Here is a 24,909-nt window from a genome sequence, read left to right as displayed (position 1 = left end):
CTATATTGTTGTATGCTTTGTCTGGCCATCACTAAGTCCAACAGATCAAGAACCACACTCAAAATTAATCTTAAAAAGGAAGAAGTTAGGAATTGGAAGAATATGATATGTATTTAAATAAGTGCACCTAGGTTGTTTGACCTAGGTGCACGTGTTATCCCACCGGTCACTATTGTGACTGTCAACATGTTTACACATTCTGCTCACACATCAAACAAATTTTTGTAAATGCAAAGGTGTATATCATAATTAGACACTTTAAAGATGATGTGCACCAAAAATCTTTGTTGTATGTTTATTTAAACATACATTGCTAGCCTCTTCTTGGGAAGGTTTGTGGCAGTCTAATTCTTGCCAAGGTGCAACCAAGATATAATCAGGTCTGGTCATGTGATAATTTACTCTAAACATGTGATACTGCATAAGTATTATCCAAACACTCTAAACTTTCAATGTTTGCTGAACATTAACTGAAAATTTAATCAGGAAGCTTTTTAGATTCCTTGAAAGTGAAAAAAAAATTCTTGGTCACTATTGGGACCGGTGGGTGAGACATCTGGCACCAATTGTCTACTATAATGATTTTCTATTTAATCTTTCGTTGTTCTGTATAATCAGTCCCATGAAAAATGTAATTTTTACCAAACTGATCAAGGATGTACGTAGATGGGACCAAATCCTCTGAGCCTGACTTTCTTTTGACGGTCCCACCAGGCTCCATTCCTGGTCTTCACATTTTATGTTTAATGATTTACCTGAAACTTTATAAATCCAAAGTATTAGTAATTTTTACACATGCAAATATTTCCGTTAAACATTTTTAAATTTCTCATCAGCATAAAAAGATTTTAATTCTTGTGAATCTTTTCAAATGAAAATATAATTTACTCTCTAAAATCCTTTAGTGTCATGGTTTGTGTTTGAGGAGTGGCAGAGGTAGCAACTGAGTTTGATGATTTAATTAAGATAACTGGAGAGTACAAAAGTTCAGGCAGCACAGGTGAGCACTGAAGCTAGAAGCTCAGACCCTGGTAGCAATTGGAAACTTGACAACACAACGACACGACGAACAACAGCTACAAGGACCAAACGGAAACACAGACAGGTAGGATTAAATGCACAAGAAGTAATCAGGGAACACAGCTGGGAGCAATCTGGGCAGACAAAACGACACAGACACTAAACAAGCACACAGACAAACCAAATCCTTACATTTTGGTTATGTTACATTAAAATGTCTTTCTGAGGAGAGAAGCTATATATTGTACCTACATATTAATGTCTTTGGTTATTCTAGAGCTTAATTTCAGCTTTCAAATATCAAAAAATCTTTGCAAAAACTGTACCAGCCAAGTAGTAATCAGCCAAGATCATATTTAATAGTTTGTACTGCGTTTTTGTATACAATTATAGTTTTTAATTACCATTTTGAAAGGTAATTTTTGAAAAAGGTATGAAAACTTTTCACAAAAATTACTCATTATTTAGTTATCGTAATATTTAGCAGAAACACAACTATATTTTGGAGAGTACAAGACCTTCTACCATCATCTTACAGGGAAGCAGCGTCAGAGCCAAACTCAACAAGCTGACAAGAATGGCTCTGTTTGGGTGAAGCATTGGATCACCAAGTATTCTCCCAAAGAAAAATACTTAGAAAACTGAATAATATTATGAGCATTTCTGAACATTGGCTTCTTCACACAACAGTCAGAAGCTTTTCAGAGTCGCTGTATGACAGACCACTACAGGATTTCCTCCCTTCTCACAGCTAAGACCATACACAATGACTTTTCAAAAAATACAGAGAAGATGGGCTACATCAGTATTTAATTCGTTTTTAGGAGTCAAGTAGTTATTTTGATACAAAGTTAACTAAATTTAAGCTTTTTACAGTTGAACACATGAAACATTATGGCAGCATTTCTACTTTTATAATTACACGTCTTAAAGTAAAAATAGTAATAAGGGCAGTCTAAGCTTATGGAAAGAATGACATAAATTAATAACTTTAGCAAAACTAAATAAATTCACCATATATCATAATATATTAAGAAAACTGCAAATATGTTCTGATATTTAATAAAAGGAAAAACAAATTATTTTTCAGGTCTTTTTCAAATTTACCAACAAAAAAGGAGCAACTCTGATTCACTCTTTGTCAATCTCATTTCTTGTTTTCTTTTAAAACTTGTCTTTCCCAGGAATCTGTTTTACTTCCTGTATTACTTTTATTTATTTTAATTATTTCTGATGAAGCCTGGTGTTCTGTTTCTGTTTTCTTTGTTCTGTGGTTTTTTTGGTCAGCCATTTTCTCCTAGCTCAGTTTCAGTTACTTGCTTTCTTTTACAGTTGCACCTGTTCCTAATCCACCACATCCTTTTTTAAAGAATCGCCTCTCCAGCTGAAATATCACTTAGCCATTCCTGTCTCCTCTCTTGTTAGTTTTTCCTCATTTAATGACTGACTACATGGTGACCATTTTACTTTCAGATAGGTTTTTTTTATCTGATCAAGTATTCATGGCAAACCAAACACAATCAGGTCATCCAAACCACAAAATTCTTCAGTATGGAAGACGACTTTAGCTAGCTATTTATTTTTCAGGACTTTAAAAATGAAGTTTGGAAACAAAATGTGCAAAGATTCTATGAAGAACACAATATTTTCTACAGAGGTTTGTGGTCTGTTGCATCAGGTAATCTTCTGGATAACATATGGTGAAAGGAAGAATCTACGCAACAGTGATGACTTTCAAGTTAATGGTTATCCTGCTGTGCTAATATTAAAAGCTACACCCAGCTAGAAATGCAATCTGTCTTATAAAGATGATATTTAACAGAGAAAAAACAATACAACTTATACATACATATAGGAATATGTAATCATGCACTGTGTACTTCACGATGACCGTTTACTTATATAAACTAAATTCTTTCAGGCTAAATATCTTTTATTCTACCTAATTTTGTCTCGGTAATTTTCAGCTTTCATCTATTGGTACACATTTTCACGTTTTTTAACTTGCACCTCATTATCTTTCCAGGTTGCATCAACATTCATGTAGACATCTTCTTCATCAGTGCTTTCTTCGTCTTCTTCAGATCTTTGTTCGGATGGTGCGTAATCCTTTACACCAACACTGATTTGTCTTAAATCAGGGTCTGCTTCCTCATAATCAGGATCATCATCACTTGTTGACTCTTTGTCCATCTCCAGCTTCTTTACTGAGTGAAAAACGTCAATATTTTCATAGTCATCACAATCATTCTCAAGCTCTTGTGTGTTAAACTGCTGGAAAGTCACTGAAAAAAAGGAAACAAAAGAATTTATGAATAAAATGTAGAAATAATTTTAAATGCCTGAGCTTGTATCTCTTGAATACAGACTTTGGTTTTGGTCAGACGGTGTGGGCCGTTTAGAGCAAAGTCTCGTCCTGCAGCCCAGGCAGACTGCTAGAGACACCAGCAGGACCAGCAGCAGGATTCCACTGGAGACTGAGGAAACCAGCAGCAGTGAAGAGGCTAGGAGAGAAAACACTTGGTCAGTTTATGGCTCTAAACCTGCGTTTTACAAACTTTTCCAGGCTGAGGAAGATTAACCTATTTAACCAACAGTCACAGACCATCTAACTTGAAATGACCCAGCAGTAATACATCTTAATATATACAACTTGAAATGAAAATATTAGTCTCTTACTCTTATTTTTGTTTTATTTGTTTTTCCATGCTGTTTAGTAAATGGGAATGGCCACAACAAAGCAATGGACAAGTCTACTGGGGCATTTTGAGTTACTTTGTAAGTGTGAAGTACGGGGGTGGCAGCATCATGTTGTGGGGCTCTTTTACTGCAGGAAGAACTAGTGAAACCCCTAAACTAGATGGCATCATGAGGAAAGAACATTGTGTAGAAATATCAATGCAACATCAAAAGAAATCAGCCAGCAAGTAAACAATTGGGCACAGATCGGTCTTCCAAATGGACAATGACCCGAAGCATACAGCCAGTGGTTACAACGTGGCTAGCGGACAACAAAGTCAATGTTTTGAAGTGGCCATCACAGAGCCATGATCTGAGTCCTGTGGAGAGGTTGTGGGAAGGTCTGAAATCTGAGGCGGCCAACCAAAAGGGACTCAGTTCTACCATTTCTGTCAGGAGGAATGGGCCAGAACTCCATTAAGCTACTGTGAGAGGCTTGTGGAAGGAAACTAGTCTGGTGAAAACCAGCTCCTTATCCCTGTGCGTGTGAGGAATGAGGTAAATGATACAAGTGATACGGGTCTGGGGTCGGTTGGATCCCATTTGTAAACACGAGGGTTAAACTATAACTGGCTTTGTCCAGAGGGTTTGGGCTCTCAGCTGCTGAGAAATAATTGTTTCTGTTGAGGTTTTAGGTTTTACAGCTGAGAGGGAAGACAAATAGCTTAAATAGAAATGAGGAAATGGCTGAAAATATACAGGGAACATGGGAACCAGAGACACAACCAGATATTAGTTAGTGGGGGAAATCACTTTAGAGGGCTTTTTTGTTTGTTTGTTTGTTTTTTTGTTGTTTTATTATTTGACAATTAAATTTAGTATTTTTATTGTTTGACATGCTTAACTAATAATAATAATAATAATAATAATAATAATAATAATAATAATAATAATAATAATGAGAGATTAGAGGAAGACATAGTAAAATATTTTGCTCATGGTTTTCAAATTTAAATATTCTTCTCTTAAATATATATAGTTACTTACATTTGATGATGAGACTAATGGGTTCTGCCTCATTAGAACTGAACCTCTGGGTAGTCATGGTAACCTCATACACACAGCTGTAGTTGCCCTGGTGTTCAAACTCAGCAGCTGGGAAGTTAAAGGAGGCTGAGTTGTTGACTGCTGGCCTGGTTTCTGTGATGTTGGAGCCGGAGAAGATGAGAGAGAAATCTCCCTGAGGATATCTGGGGTTAATGGAGCAAGTGAAGGAGAAGCCGTAACCCTTGGTAACCTCTGCTCCTCCTGGACCCCAGACCAACCCTGCACTTGGTGAAGTCAGGGAAATGTTGGGACTCTCTAGACTCACTGTGAAAAAAAGACATGGACATGGAAATAGAATAATATTATTCCACATAAAAGCATAAAAGCATGTGCATTTGAGAAGATGAATTATGGATTTTCTATAGATAATTATGTGACTAAATATTCACTGTGTACACAATTTATTAATCTTACCAGTAAGATGAACAGAATTACTGAGGAGGGAGGAGAATGCTTGACTTGACATCCTTTTCTCAAACTGACACTTGAATTCTCCATCATGATCCAGGGTCACTTTAGGGATGTTGAAGGAAGCAGAGGAGGAATCTGATGACTGACTAATTCTAAATGAACCTGAAGTCTGTTGGAGGATAAATGTTCCACTTAAAGATGTAGCGGCCACAGAACAAGTGATGCTGACTTGTTGACCCCAGGTGACCTCAGCAGAGCTTATAGAGATGCTGGGCTTTGGAAGGTTCACTGAAAAACAGTAAGTTGTGAGAATTAAATTTTATTCATTTCCACAACTGAATGACACTGAAAATAATAATCTTTTACTGTCAGTTTATTTATTTCTTGTGATCAGACGGCCTGGTGGAGAGAGTACATGGCAGTTTCACCTCTGTCAGACTGACCACATGATAAAGTGTTATAAAAATACAGGCCATTAACTATTATCTTTTGTTCTAGTCTTTAGGTTTTAAACTATGTGGAAGGTTTTTATATTACTTACAACAAACATCAACATCCAGGTATTAAAAAGTGATAAAAATATTGATATTTACTAATGGATCATCTGATTCACTGAGAGTGAAAAACAAATAGTAAATACACTTTAAGCAACTGACTGTACTGCTGAAGTTTCACTAATAACAATTTATTTAATCTTACCTCTAAGACGAACAGAGTTACTGAGGAGGGAGGTGAATGCTTGACTTGACATCCTTGTCTCAAACTGACACTTGAAATCTCCATCATGATCCAGGGTCACTTTAGGGATGTTGAAGTTAGCAAAGGAGGAATATGAAAACTGAGTAATTCTAAATGAACCTGAAGTCTGTTGGAGGATAAATGTTCCACTTAAAGGTGTAGCGGCAATAGAACAAGTGATGCTGACTTGTTGACCCCAGGTGACCTCAGCAGAGCTTATAGAGATGCTGAGCTTTGGGAGGTTCACTGAAAAACAGTAAGTTGTGAGAATAAAAGTTTATTCATTTCCACAACTGAATGACATTGAAAATAATAATCTTTTACTGTCAGTTTATTTATTTTTTAATGTATTTTTTTGTCTCTGGTGGATACAGTGCATGGCAGCATCACCTCTGTCAGGTGAAGCTGACAGAGGTGATGATGAAGTATTATAAAAAATAATTGAATCTGGAGATTGGAAACTATAAACCATTTCAACAGACTCTCTGAAACACAGTACATTGGAAAATAAAACATACTAATGGTAAACAAGGCAAAGATCCATCCATCCATCCATCCATCCATCCATCCATCCATCCATCCATCCATCCATCCATCCATCCATCCATCCATCCATCCATCCATCCATCCATCCATCCATCCATCCATCCATCCATCCATCCATCCATCCATCCATCCATCCATCCATCCATCCATCCATCCATTTTCTCATTTCCTGACACCCTTATCCCATTGGGGTCAGGAGTTGCACTGGTGACTATCTCCAGCTGTCAACGGGCGAGATGGACAGGTGACGCCCTGGGCAGGTCGCCAGTGCATCGCAGGGCAGATTCATTCATAAGCAATTTACATCTGAATTACACAAAAAGAAATCACCCCAATTCTAAAGTCCTTCCAATTAGGTTATCAATCACTGAACAACTTAGCACCATAATACATTAAAGATCTTCTGCTGTTGTTGTTTCAACCTTCCAGATCTCTAGGTCTGTATGATGTGTGTATTGATGATCTTGATGAACGGCCTTTTGAACGGCCTTTTGAACGGCCTTTTGCTGAAATGTGCTATACAAATAAACTGGAGTGATTGATTGCTCAAATGAACACTAAACACAGTGGCTACTATGAGAGAAATAATCAAAATCATATAAACTAACCCAGCACCATATTCAAGAAAACTCCAAGTTTATGTAGAATTTCAGTTCCCATTGAATCCATTGACACACAGAGAAATCTGCAGATGATGAGAATCAGGTAGTTTGTAAATAACGCTGATTGGAGACTCAGTCATTTTCAGATCAGCTAATACATCACACATAAAAATACCTTTCATTTTGTGTTTAGCTGCTTTAAGACAAAAGTATACTGGCCATTACATCTGAACATTAAAAAGGTGAACATTTAAATGCTATTGTATTGCATAGAGGCTGACTGGTGTATAATAGAGAATTGGGTGAAGAACATAGTTGTGTAAATCCATATCTAAAATGAAAAATGAACTATGGACTTTCAAGAATATTAATCTGACTAGTGTTGTAACATGTCTGAGGACGTGTATTTTATTGTTAATTAGCTGCTCCTGCACAGCAGTAAATGTAGAGGGATGGACAAACTACAAGGCGGGAAAGTTGAGCCTTAGTCCTTCAGTAAAGCCGTCTTTTGTTTCCAAATGAACAACACACATTAGTGAACTCAGTTTAAGCAGAAGAAACATTAATAAAGATGGAGCTAAGCATTTGACTAATGGGACATGTATTTGAAGTCACCCCATGATTCTGTACATTGACAACAGAGACGCAGGTGGTCCAAGTCCTCTAGAATCTTTTCCTCAAAGAAATATGTCTCCTAGAAAGATTTGTGGTCAAACAATGGCCAGAAAAGAAAAAGCTTCCATTTAGATAAACTCCACTAAATGCAATAAGGTCAATCGGATATATGTATTTTTAGATTCAGGCACTTCAGCTACTTTGCTGAAGTGTCAAATCTTGTTGGCAAAAGAAGTAACTCTGTTATAAATCATGGGAATCATATTCTGATCAGTGAACACACAATACACAAGCTCTATCTTTCAATTTGGGTTTAAATGCTTTCAGTCAAAAATCTGCACTGACTAATATGTCTGAACATTTAAAATCAAACATTAAAATATTTGTAAATCATTTCTCCTTTACCTGAACAGATCACACCAGCATCCTCATTGTGACCACAGTCATGTCTCCCATAACCTCTGTGTGAACAGCTGGTTAGAGAGCTTTCATGTCCTGAGCACCGAACATCATCAAGCCAGATTGGTCCAATTCCTTGACCAAAGTGAGCAGAACCTGGTGTATTTGCTGCTGTACCACACCCCAGCTGTCGACAAACCACATTAGCATCAGCTATGTCCCAGTTATCATCACAGACTGTTCCCCAGGTATTTCTGTAGTAAACTTCAACCCTTCCAGAGCAACGAGTTGATCCACGTCCTGCCAACCTGATCTGACCTATAAGAATAAAATTTTATATAATTATGTTGATGATGTTCTGATAATAAAACACTTCTATATACTATGGGAATAAGAAAGAAAAGATAGACTGACCTGTAGTGAATGATGATGAGGTCAAAACAAAGGTAACTGTAAGATAAACACTTGGACTGTTATTTTGTTAATAAATAGTAAGCAGTTCATGCAAAATATAACATTACTTATCTGTATATCAGGAACGTTATAAAACTAAGCAAATATTGTAAAAAAAAATAATAATAATTAAAACTTGAACTTACAGATAAAACCTGTAAAAAGCTGAAGGTTCCCCTGGTTTCTGTTCCACATAGCTGCATATAGCTTCACTGTGATCTTCAACTGGTGTTCAGAAACATATTTGGCTTCATACTAAGTTCATTCCTGCGACACTTCCTCTTCACATATGTGGTTTATAAAATGTTACTCAACTCAGAAAAAAAAACCTTCTTTAAACAGCAACACTGTCCATGTTGTCATGAAAGCAGATGAACCTGATACACCGCACTTCAGAGGAGCCTTTAAGATGTCAAATAAAATTTGTTTTACAACTGAAATCACAGCCTCAGCAGACGTGGTAGCATAGAAGTGGGCTTTAAACACACAAGACAAACAACCTCACACAGTACCAAGGGAAATTTAGAGGGACTGAAAATCTAACTGTCATGTTTTCCGACCGAAACACCCCAGGCCAGTATTTGTACCCAACTAGAGATCAAGCTGCATGTTTTTGGAACATATATTGAGGGGACTATTAAAAAAAGGTTGCATTAAAAAAGACAGAAGATAAATACAGACCACTTATTAGAAGTGGAATAATAAATGCCTTCCATGCAGTGTCTTGCACTGACTCAAGGAACTCTGGAGTGTGAATGCTGTAATGGTGTTAACCTAAAAGACAGACAGTGTCTCAGACATTCACACCACTTAATGTTCAAGGAGTGGCAAAAGCAAAACTTCCTTAGCAAAAAAGCAAAAGCAGAAGAAGCTGTGTTTTAGGTCAGCTCTTAAAGAGAAGCATGCGTCGAGGAGCATGACCAAACATCAAGGAGGAAGAGAGAGCTTGACGTTATGCTTTCTGGAACTTCTGCAAATGTAGCATGGCTTCAGTTTCTTTATTTGGTGGCATCCAGAATGCAAAACAAACAAACAAACAAACAAAAAAATCCGCTGTGGCGCAGTGTGCTGGTGTATGATGGACAGAATGGAACTGCAGACATGTCAGAACCTAAAGAACCAGAAATGAGCATCTCTTAATCCCTCAATCATCTCCTGAGGCTGAAATAGTACATAGCAAATCCAGGAGGCCCAAATTAACACTGTCAGATTTGATTTCAACACTTTTAAAGTGTCTATATGGGTCCACACCAGAAAGTGTTAATTTAACTCTTTTTGGAGAGTTAGTACCTCAACTCTTATAAAGTGTCAGATATCAAATCTCCTGGAGTTAATAATTTAACACTTACTAACACTAATTCAGTGTTAGATTTTAATATTAACTCTCACAGAGAATTAATTAACTACAAAATTAATTAATTAATTTTGTAATTAATTACAAAATTAATTAATTTTGTAATTAATATTAAATAGGTAGTTTATTGTTTCGAACATTTAAAAATTCTTTGGAAAATAAACATTTAATAAAGAGACAACGAATTTCTCAAATGAATTTATTTCAAAACGTGCACTATAATTACAAAACATTACAACTTGGACTAATGTGCATGTTTCACATGTCACTATTGCTTTTTAAAAGATCTGACATATCAGCTGTGCAACACAAAATGCAGTATGCTTAATACATTTTTCTTCAATACCATATGCATGAAATTGTTCAAAGAACAAGGCGGAGAAAAGTAAAGCCTGTATCGGGAGTAGGAGGTTAGGCTGACGACTGGAGATTCATCCTAAACCAGACTGGTTCTAATTAGAGATGTGCCAATCGATCGGCCACCGATCATAATCGGCCAATTTCTGGGAAAAAGTGTATGATCGGTGATCACCGATCACAGTCTCTGTTGCCGATCACACAAACCGATCACCTGCATCACCTGGTCTCCTCTTTCCTTCACACTGCGCAAGTGCGGAGCAACAAATCCTAAGTGATGTGGAACTATAACGCACTGAGTGAATGGGGAAGTTTGCATGTTGCGGCGGAAAATTGAAGCACGTCAAAATACATCAACACGACGAATCTAATATGGCATAAGAACAATGGCATACTTGACGGAGTTTGGCTACATCGAGGCTCACTGCAGTAAAAAAGACGATCAGATAGCAGGTAAAGCAGCGTGCAGCTACAAACACTCACCCGGATTAGCATGACGGTCAGAAAGCTAAACAAATAACCCGCAAAATTATTTAAGTCTTCGAGCTGCGATGTAAGACGCTGGTTCTGCTCTCGCTGGTAGTAATATTTCACAGACGGAGCGCCGCTTCTGCTCCACTTGGTAGTGACTCTCACACCGAAACTCTGCTTAAAGCTGCAGCATCTAACTTTAAAAAAATACATTTTACATACATATTAAAACTTTCGCTGTCCTAACATGAGACAGATAATCTCTAAAAAAAATAATCGATCTCCTCCCTGTTCTGCATAATTACTCCGCTCAGTCAGAAACAGCCACTCAGAACTAGCAGTAATCAGCTAGCCGCCATGCTATCAGAAAGTTTTCATTCAGTAACTCTGGATTGTTTATTGTAATGGATCCTGTATTTGCCTTTGAAAGTTTTATACTTGAATCTTTTGGCAATGTTGAGAGGTTTTATTTTGACTTTTTGCATTATTTAGCCGCTTCAGAGCCTTCATATGTTTTCAGTCTGTTAAAGATAGTATTATCAATAGCAGTACAATTTGCACAATGCCTGTTTTGTTTTTTTTCTTGGAAAAAGCTATTTAAAAGCTTTTATCTAAATTAAGGTGAATTCATGGTTCCTTTTTCCACATAATGTAACTGTAGTGCTTATGATTAAAAAATAATAATTATGTGATCGGTATCGGTGATCGGTATTGGTGATCGGTATCGGTGATCGGCCCTCCAGGGTGATCGGTATTAGTATCGGCAGGAAAAAACCTGATCGGCACATCTCTAGTTCTAATATATACAAAAAGGCAATAAAAGGATTAAAACATGCTGCAAAACGTGTATGATGACACAACAGCGGGAATAATGCTCTCAACGTGAAAAAGCCTTTTACATTTTTTCAAATGAAAAAAATCAATCAGAAAGGTTGATAAATCTGTCCAATATGCATGTAAACGTTCAATATCATGAAAAAACATACTCCAGATTATTACGGGTCTGTTCAAGTTAGCCAATAATTTGATTGAATGTTCACCGGCTTGATTTTTTCCAACATTTATACTCCGCTAGCATTTGGCATGCTAAGCTAAAAATGCTAACACCGAGCCGTGTGGTTTGTCATACAGGTTAAGCTCAACTCAAAATAATAGTTATAAACCATCTCAGAAGTAACTTACTAAGCGCAGAAAATAACTCGAACATGTGGAAAGTAAAAAGTCCTGAAATGACTTGGCTTCTGTCGCTTCTTCAGTGAGAATCTGTGATTCTGGGGGCGGAGTCAGTGAATTCAGAGTTTTCAGTTCAGAGTTCAGAAGTAAAGAGTTATTGATTCCTTTTTAACACCTCTAGATTTTATACGGAAACACTTTGTTTTAACCCTGGATTTTAACTACTAATAATATACACCCCAGAGTTACATAAACAGAATGTGACTCTATTAGAGTAAAATTAACTCTGCTTTTGCACAAAATCTACTAACACCAAAACATTTAACACTTTTGAATTTGCTGTGTACAGAGCATTTTATTATTGATTAAGTTTCTTATTGTGCTTTTAGTCAACTGTTATGAGTTGATTATTTGCTTATTTAATGTATAATAATATCAGCCAAAATAATATGAATGGTCATTTAGAGAACAAATCATACTGAGAGATTAACAGCAAATACATAAATTCCCTACTTTGAAAGGTTTGTTAGGACTTTCTGTTTGTTTTATTAAGAAATGTTGAATCTTTTATTAATTCAGTGTTCTGTCATTTAATGTAAAATCAATGTCAGACAAAGACCTGCAGCCCAGGGGCGGATCTAGATGGGGGCCAACAGGGGACAGAAGAAATTATGCTAAATACATGTCTTATGGTGCTGTACTTTTGGCTGCTGTATGGAGACAGCTTCACACTTTCCATCTGCCAGGGATCTGCAACCTGGATCTCTGTAGACACAAGTTGCTCTTTGGCTCACTTATGATGAAATATTGCTATGTTTCTTTTTTTGTTTCATTTTTTTAAATTGTCCTTATGAAAAAGCACTGACTACCCTGGCCCTACTGGTAAATTTGTTTAGATCCAGCCTCCAAACCCAACTCATTATTTGTATAAATATTTTGGTAATACTCTTTACAATACCATAATTTTCACATAAAATGTTTTTCGATCCCTGTCTGAGGACACATTTTGATTATTAAATTAGGTGTTATGATCAGTTAGTCAGTACTAGAGCAGTTTACCAAATACATTTTATACTTGCTTAATTAAACTTGTTAAAGCTATGCTCTGATTAGAGAACAATTTTTGAGTACTCTATACATGAATGATGTATAGAGTGGATTACTTTTTAAAAACTAAAACCCTGCCATATTATCTATCACTGCAGTGGCAGTGAGAGTAGGGCGACACACGCCGTGGTGGGGCGTCCCTTATTTTTATTTCTGAAAGGTGGCAACAATAGACATGTTACTCCTCCAGAATTAAAACGACTTAACCAAAAAGATGTGGTTATATATATGAAAGTAAACTGATAACAAGTTGTTAGAAACAAGCGATATTCATGGCATTATTCCAGACAGACCGTTTACATCATTCATACGGAGTTTCTGACTCTGCTGCCTCCTAATCACTCTGAGCCGATCCGAGGTGGGATGGGGGAGGAGGAAGGAGCGCTTTCAAAATAAAGGCATGTGAGTAGAAGATTTAAACATTTTTTACAAAGTTTTGAAACTGTATGGAGCCCTCTGGGGGACATGGGAATTATTTTTTTCTTTTGCCTTACCTCGTAATAAGTTTTGCGTTCCTTTACAATATTAAAAGTACTTATATTAAAGTACTTGTATTATGCCCACATTATTTACACGTCCCACCCGAGTCCCATAGTTACTACGCCTATAAATGTCATACAGTCTTATTCAATAAATAAGGATTTACGTCGTGATGAGGCTTGTCAGATTAATAGTATCTTTTGAAAATAACCTTTTAGCAGGTATTAAACATGCTGCAAAATATAAATATGTTAAAACGTATGTAATTAGGTTAGATACGTATGCTGATGTTATACATTATATATATATATAGATATGTAATGTCTTTCACTTGGTGAAAGACTTTAAAATACAAATGCTTCCTCTGTTTAATTGCTCTATTGTTCTTTTTTGTTGGATTCTGTTAATAGGAATGTTCTGTCGTTGATCCTCACTGTTCTTAGAAAGGAGAAAAGTCAGTTTGTCTGCAGTAATACTGGAATACTGTGACATTGTATAAAAACAATACTCTGTCCTTATGGAAATAGTTTTCACAAGCCATCCAGCGTGGAAGGGTGGCTGGATCGGAACCAGTTTGAGGGAGCAATGAAGCGCTGCTGGCCTGATAGAGATGTCCAGAGTGTAATACCGAGAGGTTAAAGCTTAAAGTTATTCCTGCTAGCTTAAGAAACTCAGTTTTGGAAAAGATGTACAAATGTCTTCAAGAATGATTAAAAGCAGCGAACATGTCCGTCAGACAATATGGTGGCCGGGTTTAAGCAATCAGATCAGAGACTTTGCTCTCTAATGCAGAAAGTCTGTAAAGAAAGAATCGACATGAGAGTCACTTTAGTGCTCACAAGATCTTCCAGACAAATCATGGCAGAGGACAAAACCTATTTGCTTCTAATGGACTAGTATGGAGACCTCACTCAGTCTGCTCCTGCCATTGTGCATTTAAAATATTCATATTAATATTAAAATATGTTAGTATTCATATAAAATGTGAATATTACCAAATGCAAATGCCAAGAGAAACGTTGTAAAAAATGACAATAGACTATTGGATGTGAATTACTAAAATTTAATTATTAAAATATATCTACAACCTAAAATTATGTTTTAGGTTATAGATGTATGTTAGCAATTCTGAGTTTTTAGGCCTTGCAGGCCTTCTCTGCAAATACATAGGTAAACATGCATAACGTATTTCACTGCAGACCAAACATGTCCTCTGTCTTAAATTGTCTTTTTTTTTAACTAAATAGCTCTTTTATAATTCATGTCAACATTCACATAGTGATCGTCTTCATCCTCTATGCTTTCTTCATCTTCTTCAGATCTTTGTTCTGCTTCTCAGTTATCCTCCGCACCACTGAATCGTCTTAGATTAGGGTCTGCCTGACATCAATAGCTTTTATAGTCATCATAATCATTCTCGTGGTCTTGTGTGATTAAGTGGTGGAAAGAAACTGAAACAAAGAGAAACAAAAGAACTTATGAATAAACTGCAGAATAGCAATTGGTTAATTTTAAATGCCTGAGCTTGTATCTCTTAAATACAGACTTTCGTTTTGGTCAGATGATATGGGCCGTTTACAGCAAAGTCTCCTCCTGCAGCCCAGGCAGACTGCTAGAGACACCAGCAGGACCAGCAGCAGGATTACACTGGAGACTGAGGAAACCAGCTGCCGTGAAGAGGCAGCTGGAGAAAACACTTGGTCAAAAAGTGTTTTAATGCTCTAAACATTCAAACTCCTAAAACCAGACATGTTCTACTGAAATAATCTGATAATCCGCTGAGCTGCTTATCTGGTCTTTAAGCAATACATTTTCATATCAAAACAATAACTTGAGTAAAAATGGTTTTCAAGCAATGATTTACTTTAGAAAAAGCTAGCCAAACCAACCTGCACCACCTTCCTTGTTAAAACACTGTGTTAAAATATGGGGCCCCTGAAGCCCTGGGGGGCCGTATTGAATTTGGATTAAACAGAAGTGCAAATAATTGACAATTGATTCATTTTAATTGTATTTTTTGATTTTATGTTTTTAAGACTAGTTGTGAGTTTAAACAGCATTTCACTGGCGATGTTTTGCCTTAACATATAATTACCCAGTAATATTTTTACATTTCCTGTCACCTTAACATCTTTTACAAAAACACGGTAGGACACTGTCGAACCGCTTCGGAGCCCCGACCGGCTTAGCAAGTTTTCTGGGTGAAACCCTGCAACTACTGGAATAAGTTGTAAGGAATCTTAACTTGGAAGAAAGAATGGAAATCGAAAGACTGACAAAACTTCAAATAAAGCAAAACACAAGACCGTAGTTCCAAATTTAATGACACAACCAGTTCTTAGATTGTGGGAGAAATTACTTTTTTTTTTTACAAGGTGGATACATGGTTTGTATTTTTCTTTCTATAATTGAAATCATCATTTGAAAACAGAGTTTTGTATTTTTTCTGGTTTGGCATGTTTACCTAATAATGTATTAGCATTGGCAGAGGACAGGAGTGCACAGTATGTAATATTGTTTTTAAAGGTTTTATTGGCTCTGGTGACCTTTATTTGATAGTGAACTGAAGGAAAGTGGGTAAAGTGGGAGGGGCGAAGACAGCCTGGGAATCTAACCTGAGAAGCCATGATGAAGATTAAGGCCATATGTGGGTTGTGTTTAACCCCTGCACAGCACCCCAACACAGTATGCAATTTTACTCTTTTTTTTATCTAAATGTACTATTGATAAATTATATTATTACCTACCTTTAAGAACAAGACTAATTGGTTCTGCCTGAGCAGAACTGAACCTCTGTGTAGTCATGGTAACCTCATACACACAGCTGTAGTTGCCCTGGTGTTCAAACTCAACAGCTGGGAAGTTAAAGGAGGCTGAGTTGTTGACTGCTGGCCTGGTTTCTCTGATGTTGGACCCAGAGAAGATGAGAGAGAAATGTCCCTGAGGATATCTGGGGTTAATGGAGCAAGTAAAGGAGAAGCCGTAACCCTTGGTAACCTCTGCTCCTCCTGCACCCCAGACCAACCCTGCATTTGGTGAAGTCAGGGAAATGATGGGCCTCTCCAGACTCACTGTGAAAAAAAGACATGGACATAGAAATAGAAGAATATTATTCCACATAAAAGCATCAATGGGCATTTGAGAAGATGAATTATGGATTTTCTATAGATAATTATGTGACTAAATATTCACTGTGTACACAATTTATTAATCTTACCAGTAAGATGAACAGAGTTACTGAGGAGGGAGGAGAATGTTTGACTTGACTTCCTTGTCTCAAACTGACACTTGAATTCTCCATCATGATCCAGGGTCACTTTAGGGATGTTGAAGTTAGCAGAGGAGGAATATGAAAACTGAGTAATTCTAAATGATCCTGAAGTCTGTTGGAGGATAAATGTTCCACTTAAAGATGTAGCGGCCACAGAACAAGTGATGCTGACTTGTTGACCCCAGGTGACCTCAGCAGAGCTTATAGAGATACTGGGCTTTGGAAGGTTCACTGAAAAACAGTAAGTTGTGAGAATTAAATTTTATTCATTTCCACACTGGAAATAATAATCTTTTCCTGTCAGTTCATTTATTTATTTTTTGTGGTCAGACGGCCCGGTGGAGACAGTGCCCTGTCCCCTTTGTGTCCTGCTTTATGAACACAAAGGGGACAGAGTTAAAAACTTGCTGGCTTGAATGAATTCTGGGAATGCTCTGTATGGAGAGTTTGGAGAGTTAATGGTCATGCAGTAAAAAAATAAAAAATAAAAATAAGGGGAGAAACATTTGACTTCAATGCACAGTAATTACATTCTTGTAGACAAACCACTGCCTTAGAATTTTGTAATATTTCATATAATTAGAGTTCCAAGCCCGGGGAAGCCAATGCAAGGCATGGCTGTTCGCCAAATGTAAAGAAGATTCTGGGATATGATATTCCTGTGAGCAGCATAATACTACTTCTCTGTAATTATAACAATATCAAAGAAAATGTAAAAGCAAAGGATAGGTATCTGATTAAGATCATGTTAATTGCTACTAAGAAAGCTATTAGGAGGAAATGGAGAAAGGACCCACTTGTCACGAACAGTGGGTTGAGATTGATAGAGATTTTTTGGTATTATCATTTTGTTGTTACTTTAGTTCATATTCAGGTTAAAGTGTTCTCTTCTTTAAACTGTATGTGTGAACTGACCTGGAAGTCACAGCTGCCTGTTATCTTCATGTGAAACAGTTTGACCGAGATTTGAACCGGGCTCAGATAATGGGTCAGATGTTAAATTGTTTTACGACCCTTGCTGTGTTTGGGTACGATGTTTTACGACCCCTGCTGTTTCCTCTGCTGTCTTATCTTGCCTATCCTCCCTCTTTGAATTTTGAAAATAAAAGACAAGCTCTACCCAAAGATTTTCAGAACGCTCTGTGAACGGCTCGGAGGAGCTGACAGAGTTTTTTCTCCTTCTGCAGAAGCTTTGTCATGAAATTCATATACGTTGTCTGTGGTTCTTTTATGTAGGTTCTAGGAAAATACCTATCAGAGATGATAGAAGAACTTTACATCATGGAAAAATTGACATATCTCCTGAGACCACATCAAACACAAATATAAAAAAAATGGGAGAAATGGGCACTGTTCAAACCAAAAGACAGCGACAAAAAATACAGAAAGAACTTGGAAAAACTAGAGAGGATAAAAGATCTAATAAAAAAATTGCTCCCAAGCAAAAGTTTAAATTCATTTTTATAATGTTGGATGTGAATTGTTTATGTATGTTTTATTTGAAAAATGCCAATAAAAAGTTGAATGGTGAAAAAGAGGGGATGAGATTTTATCACAATGTGTTCAGTTTTATACAGTCTTGATCAAAAATCTAACACCGTAGTTTGTTTTTGAATAATTTAATAATGTGGGTTTTTATTTTTTAAAACAGCCATGAACTTTTCTTTTCTTTGAAAAACCATTAAATGTACTAATCTAATAAAAGACTCATACTGTTCTACATGTAGACCTGACAATCTGGGAATAATTTGGTAATGTTTTAATGATTTCTGAGTTTTTTACTTTTGTTTTTGTACATTTAGATCAGAATTGTTAAAAGCATAGGTAAACATCTATTTTTATTTCAAATTGTACATACAGTATGTGCATATGAGACATGATTCATAGTGTTCTTTTAGCTGACAAGGACGTCTGCAAACACTTTTAGAATATTTTGTTGGAAAATTGATTACAAATGGATTTTTATAATTTCAAAGTACAACCATTGTTATTTGGGCTTTTAGATGGCAGATAAGTATGTTTAATAAAAAAAAATGATCTAAGGATTTGGACATATGTTTATGCTATTTCGGTTACATACCCAGTCATCAGTTAATATTATTTGGATTTTTATAATAAACTGTATTTTATATGTTTCTTTTTTTTTTTTTCTTTGGATAAGAAAAAAATATAAAAAATTACAATTTATTTATTTATTTATTTATTTATTTTTTATCAAAAAAGTGTTCGATCCAAGGGCACTGGATTGGGTGTATATTGTTCCAGAGGTAGAAATTGGAATATTATAATGAATTATGCCTATAAAAAAAAAAAAAGTTTCAGTTCTTCCCAGAGGCAAAATCTGTTTTATTGCAAAACACTGAGGGAGTAAACATTATCCTGCTAATTCACAACTCTTGGTCAACCCGCCATGAGACCCAGTAAGACCGCGTGGATTGGATGGGGGCAGGAGAATCTAGGGAGGGGCAAAGTGGACTTGGTTATACACTAGTGTACATAGACTAAATTCAGTGTAATGGCAATGCCTTAACCAAATGAGCAGTAACCTGCAGATTCCCAACTCGGTCGATATGTGAAGAGACTAGGCAACAACGGGCTGACAGGACTAGGGGAGAAACAGTCCACATACTACATCCAAACAGGTTGCTTAATTTTTTTTATTATTAGTTTCAGCTTATTGAAATGTTTCTCTAAAATGCCTGTGACTAACAGTCACAGGCAATGAGAAAATCCAGACTTCTCAGAAAATGCAATGTTGCTGCATTTTGTTCAAGTTGAGGAATATAGCTTTAATAAAAAATGTTTTTTCCACATTTGTTAAAGCTGTCATGATGTCATGACAGTTTGCTATGAAACATATAATCTGTGAAAAGATCAATCTCTTCCATCTCCTCCCTGAGCTGCTACTGCTGGCTAAAGAAATGCAACAAAACAACCAGTCAGAACCAGAAGGACGGTCTTAGCGATGTCAATCAACCTCATTCACTCACTGCTAAGTGTGCTAATGGAAGATTTTGTCAAGATTGTTTGAATTTTTGTTAATAATAAATACATTGTTTTTGTTATGTAACTGCAAAAGGGGCAGAGAGACAGGAAAAATCCACTTAGATGTTCTGAAAGGATCTAACTTGTCATTGAACACAGTGTTGCTCATCTTTTTCACTGGGACAAGAGTTATAGGATATGTTAGAGCTGCTGCTGACTGACTCATCTGTTATGTGTGGTAAGAAGTACAGGAACAGTTAAATATATAATGCTTTTCCTTCATTTATTAAATGCTAGTGAAATGGAAGCAAGCAGTAGTTGGTAGCTAAGCTAACTATGCTCAATGGTTGACAGTCTACTCACCTCTCTTGCAGAAAAACTGGAGTATAAATTGACTCTCCTGACTTTTCTCTCTCTCTCTTTCAAATTCTGACTTAATAATTTTTCTTGGCATCACAGTAACTGCCACAGTTGTTCTGGTCTTCTACTGACTGCTGCTGAAAATGGTCAAGTGCGCTAAGAGGAAAAAAAAACATTTCATGCAGATCCAGGGGGGTGCTCAGTGCAAATATGGATAAAACAATTTTAAAAACACTACATGATTAATTTTTTAATTGACAGGGCCCCCAATTTTATTCTATTTCTATAAGAAAAAAAGAAAAAAAAAAGAAAACATTTGTGGGAGGGCCCCCTGTCGGTCAGGGGCCCTTGGAATTGTCCTAACTTTTCCCCTCTATATGGCGTCCCTGATGGGCGGGGCCGGGATGGACTTGCTGAACTGGGCTTGGAACCCATTAACCTTTTTACGCCTAAGTTTCAAATGTCTACCTATATATTTCTTCCTTATTTTAATTGTAAGTAGTTATTTAAATGTCCTGTGAGATGATATACTTACCCATGTATCCATAACAACTGGAACTTTCAATATCCAGCAAGTTATTTTTGTAATTTACCGTCTATTAAATGAGTGCCCCCCGGATTAATTACACTCTCTGTAGCTGCAGCTGTGAAATTACCGTAATAACCCGATATTGGCTAAAAAATGCAACCCTTTCAGAAACCGTTGGAGTTTTTCAGATAACGCTACATGTGGCAGAATTACGGTACTGTGTCGCCGGCGACACGTTTCGGTCTATTAAACACTGATTTCAAATCAAGTTTAGCTTTTCTGAATGTTTCTGTAATTTTTAGGACACAGATGGGTGACTAAACTCAATGACCTGACATGCATTTCTCAGGCCGAGAGAAAATGTGAGAAAAACAGATATTTACACTTCTGACTTTTCATTGTTATTTAAAGGAGTTATTTAAATAATTTATTTCATCTTACCAGTAAGATGAACAGAGTCACTTCGGACAGAGGAGTATCTTAGCCTTGACCGATACTGACACAGGAATTCTCCATCATGATCCAGGGTCACTTGGATTTTGAAGGTTTCAGAGCTGGAAAACATTGGCCGAATCATTCTGAATGAGCCTGAAGTCTTTTGGAGAGTAAATGTTCCGAAATAAATTTGTGTCATTGCAATAGAACAAGTGATGTTGACTTGTTGACCACATATGACCTCAGCAGCAGGGCTAATAGAGATGCTCGGCTTTGGAAGGTTCACTGAAAAAGAGTATTTTGTTACTGAAATTGATCGTTCCTGAATATTGCCAGATATTTAGGGACCCATGTATGATGGGATTTATTGACTTGAATTTTTTCCTCAAAACTGAAAAAAAAAAAACACTTTTGTCACTGCATTTTCAAATAAATTAATTCATCTTACCAGTAAGACGAACAAAGTCACTGTAGACAGAGGTCAATGTTTGGTTTGACATCCTTTTCTCAAACAGACACTTGAATTGTCCATCATGATCCAGGGTCACTTTAGATATGTTGAAGGTAGCAGAGGAGGAATTTGATGACTGAGTCATTCTAAATGGTAAAAAAGTATGTTGGAGGATAAATGTTCCACTTAAAGGTGTAGCTTTAACAGAACAAGTGATGTTGAGTTGTTGACCCAAGATGACCTCAGCAGAGCTTATAGAGATGTTGGGCTTTGGAAGTCTCACTGAAAAACAATAGTAGTAGTCTTTATTTTATGCGTCATACACCCTTACAGGTGCCAAGTCCACATCGGCTTACAAGACACAATAAAACATATACATATCTATGTCTTTAAATTTTATGTTTAAAGACATAGATATTCTTTAAACAAAAAGTATCCTCTTTCTAAGGTGTCAGTCATTCAATATAAACTGTGCCAACCGAAACAAAAAATACTTAAATAAGTAACACATTTTATCCTCATCCATTAAATAAAAGAAATCTGGATAAACATCAAGTGTTTTAATAAATAAATCATTTCTCAACGTCAAGTACAATAAAACAAAAAGTGCTCCTCACTCAATTTCACCAAGATCACACGAAAAACATCTTCAGTTTTCCTCTGGGACTGAATGAAAATGTCCCGTCTCCAAAGCCAAAGGCAAAGTGCCAGATCTGAACTTTGTTTTTTAGACAAGTTTAATGATGGCTCAAGATTATAAGCATTCTTTATTAAAATATAAGTGCATAATTTTGGATTATGTAAGATATCGACTGCCCACAAATGTTTATAAACTTCAAAATGAAACTGTTTAAGTAATTATGTTGAATATTACATCTTATTTTACTCCTATAAGTGTCCTGGAAATCTGCCTTATTTTACTCCTATAAGTGTCCTGAAAATCTGCCTTCTCAAATATCTTCTGCATTTGTCTGGCCTTAGCATAGTATTTCTATGCACATCTAAGAAATACCACAGGGCTCTACAATGAACTTTTTCACTGTAAGGTTGTTGACAGTAACCTCAGACTCCCGCTCCACAATCTAATACAGGGGAAACACAAGATCCATACAGCTCAGTATACACCCTATATCCCAGGTCACAACAGTCTTTGACTGTATTTATAACTAGTTTTCTACCAGCTGAGTCCAATAGGATTTTTGTCCCTTCTTCAAATGTTAGATATTCATCCACAGTAAATCCCAAATATTTATAGGTTTTTGTAATAGACAAAGTAGTAGGCCCAAAACAAAATGTAAATGTTGTCAATGCTTGACTCAGTTTTCTGAAATGAATAACTTCAGTTTTATCACAAATTTATCCTTAACCTCATTTTGTTACACCAGCCATCAGTAATATTTAACAGTTTCTGAAGATGTGGCTCACGTTCAGCAATAAGCACAATATCATCTGCGTACAGATGATAATCTACTCTCACTCCCACATTTACCTCTTTAATTACCATTACCAAGTCATTTATATATAATGTGAAGAGAGTGGGAAACAGAACATCTCTTTGTTTAACATGATGTGGTGGTAGAACAACCACCCTGTTCTGTAATCGTTTACCTGAACACAAGATTCTGAGTTATGATAAACAGCTTTTATAGAATTATAAAAGTTTCCATCATGTCCTGCTTTTAATAACTGAAAAAAATAACAATTATCCGTTAACACAATCAAAAGCTTTTTGGAAATGTAGAATAAGAGTTTATTAAGCAAGAGCCTGCAACCTCAGGCCCCAAGTGTCAATTTGGAAATCCCACATTGATTCTGAGTAACTGAGTAAAAATGACAAAAAAAACAACTAATGTTTTTAATATATATAATAAATATAATAACAAATTTAAGGTGTTTTTTTTAGCATATTTTAGTGTTTCCTTAAAATAATTTCATTGCATAGCCACATAAGAATGAAACTAAAATCAATAATTGTTTGATCTAATTTTCTTAGCATTAGGTAGGAAACAATGTGGGGTTTCTATTACATCACTTTACAAAAATATCAACATCTCATGAAAGAAAATGTTTCCATCCTGTTTTGTCATAAGTGTTATGTTTCTCTTCATTTAAAATATAACTATATCAATGAAATTGTATTTCTATAAAAGTGATAAACTTGCTTGAGTACATATGTATCAAAAAATATAAGTTGTCTTTAATTTAAAAGGTCAGACAACGTTGGTAAGTCTAAAAAAGTTTCATTTACCCAGACAGAGAGTAAAAATGTTTATTCGGACAGTGAAGGTTGCAGAGCCATTCATTAGAGAGTCATAATATTTTGTGAAATGTAACATGATATGGTGTCCCCAGAATGTCCCCAGAGTTTTTGGGAGATTAATGAATGATTTGATTCTGTTCTCGAAACAAATAAAGAATACATTTTAAACAATTGGTTGCACTGCTGAAGTTTCACTTTGTATGCAATTTATTTAGTCTTACCTCTAAGATTAACAGAGTTACTGAGGAAGGAGAATGTTTGTTTTGACATCTCATACTGACACTGAAATGCTCCATTATGATCGATGGTCACTTTAGGGATGTTGAAGGAAGCAGAGTTGGAATCTGATGACTGATTCATTCTGAATGATCCTGAAGTCTGTTGAAGAATAAATGTTCCACTTAAAGGTGCAGCTGCATTAGAACAAGTGATGTTGACTTGTTGACCCAAGGTGACCTCAGCAGCCGGGCTAAAAGAGATCCTTGGCTGTGGAAAATTTGCTGGAAAATAGAAAGTAGTTAGAATAAGATTTAATTTCTGAAAATCTTTGAAAAATTTACCTTTAAAAATGATTTTGTGTATAAATTGTTATCAAACAAATCCATACTGAGAGACAAATCTATACCGAGAACCTACAAATACAGTTTAATCTGAACTAGATGACTGTTTTTTAGCTGGAACACTAGATGAAGAGTTTTAATCATGAAAAAAGACTGACAATTCTGCCACAGAGACACTCGGACATGGATGGGGAACTTCAGTCCTCAAGGGCTAGTGTCCTGCAGTGTTTAGATGTATCCCAGTATAGATTCATTAAATAAAAAAGTGATATTGGAGAACCAGGGTCCTGCTAAATAATAATCTGCATACTGACATTATTCAGACATTTTATTTAGGTGTTTTTGATCAAGGACATATCTCAAACTTTCAGGAAACTACCCCTTGAGGACAGGAACTGCCCATCTCTGGACTAGGACATGGAATAATGTGACCCTAAAAACCAAGGAGCTGATGCATGGAGAGGTGATCAATGGCATGGAAACCAGGTGAGTTCAATCAAGGGTATGCTTTTTGGTGGAAAATCCTGAATCATTTGATCTCAATTG

General features: G+C 36.2%; 1 protein-coding gene across 3 annotated transcripts in view; it reads right to left on the bottom strand.

Moving 5' to 3' along the window:
- Positions 1–1,402: 1,402 nt before the first annotated feature.
- LOC103467057 (uncharacterized) overlaps positions 1,403–24,909 on the bottom strand; it is a 29,273-nt gene continuing 5,766 nt past the window's right edge. Inside the window, exons 7-14 of one of the 3 annotated variants that reach the window (XM_081608616.1) lie at positions 24,025–24,303; positions 21,541–21,825; positions 21,099–21,377; positions 16,730–17,014; positions 5,221–5,505; positions 4,747–5,070; positions 3,390–3,524; positions 1,412–3,305 (exon numbers count right to left, since the gene is read on the bottom strand). In XM_081608616.1, the coding sequence (XP_081464742.1) occupies positions 2,995–3,305; positions 3,390–3,524; positions 4,747–5,070; positions 5,221–5,505; positions 16,730–17,014; positions 21,099–21,377; positions 21,541–21,825; positions 24,025–24,303 (2,183 nt within the window). In that variant the 3' untranslated portion in view covers positions 1,412–2,994. Of the gene's footprint in view, positions 3,306–3,389; positions 3,525–4,746; positions 5,071–5,220; positions 5,506–14,554; positions 14,964–15,058; positions 15,197–16,259; positions 16,584–16,729; positions 17,015–21,098; positions 21,378–21,540; positions 21,826–24,024; positions 24,304–24,909 lie in introns of those variants that run through there. The other 2 variants (XM_081608618.1, XM_081608619.1) reach the window with 2 other exon arrangements.

Source organism: Poecilia reticulata, chromosome 7 (genome assembly GCF_904066995.2).
Source record: "Poecilia reticulata chromosome 7, P_reticulata-male-v2, whole genome shotgun sequence".
NCBI classification, from domain to species: domain Eukaryota; kingdom Metazoa; phylum Chordata; class Actinopteri; order Cyprinodontiformes; family Poeciliidae; genus Poecilia; species Poecilia reticulata.
Note: the sequence above shows the minus strand (reverse complement) of the source record. Positions and strands in the feature narration are given on the sequence as shown.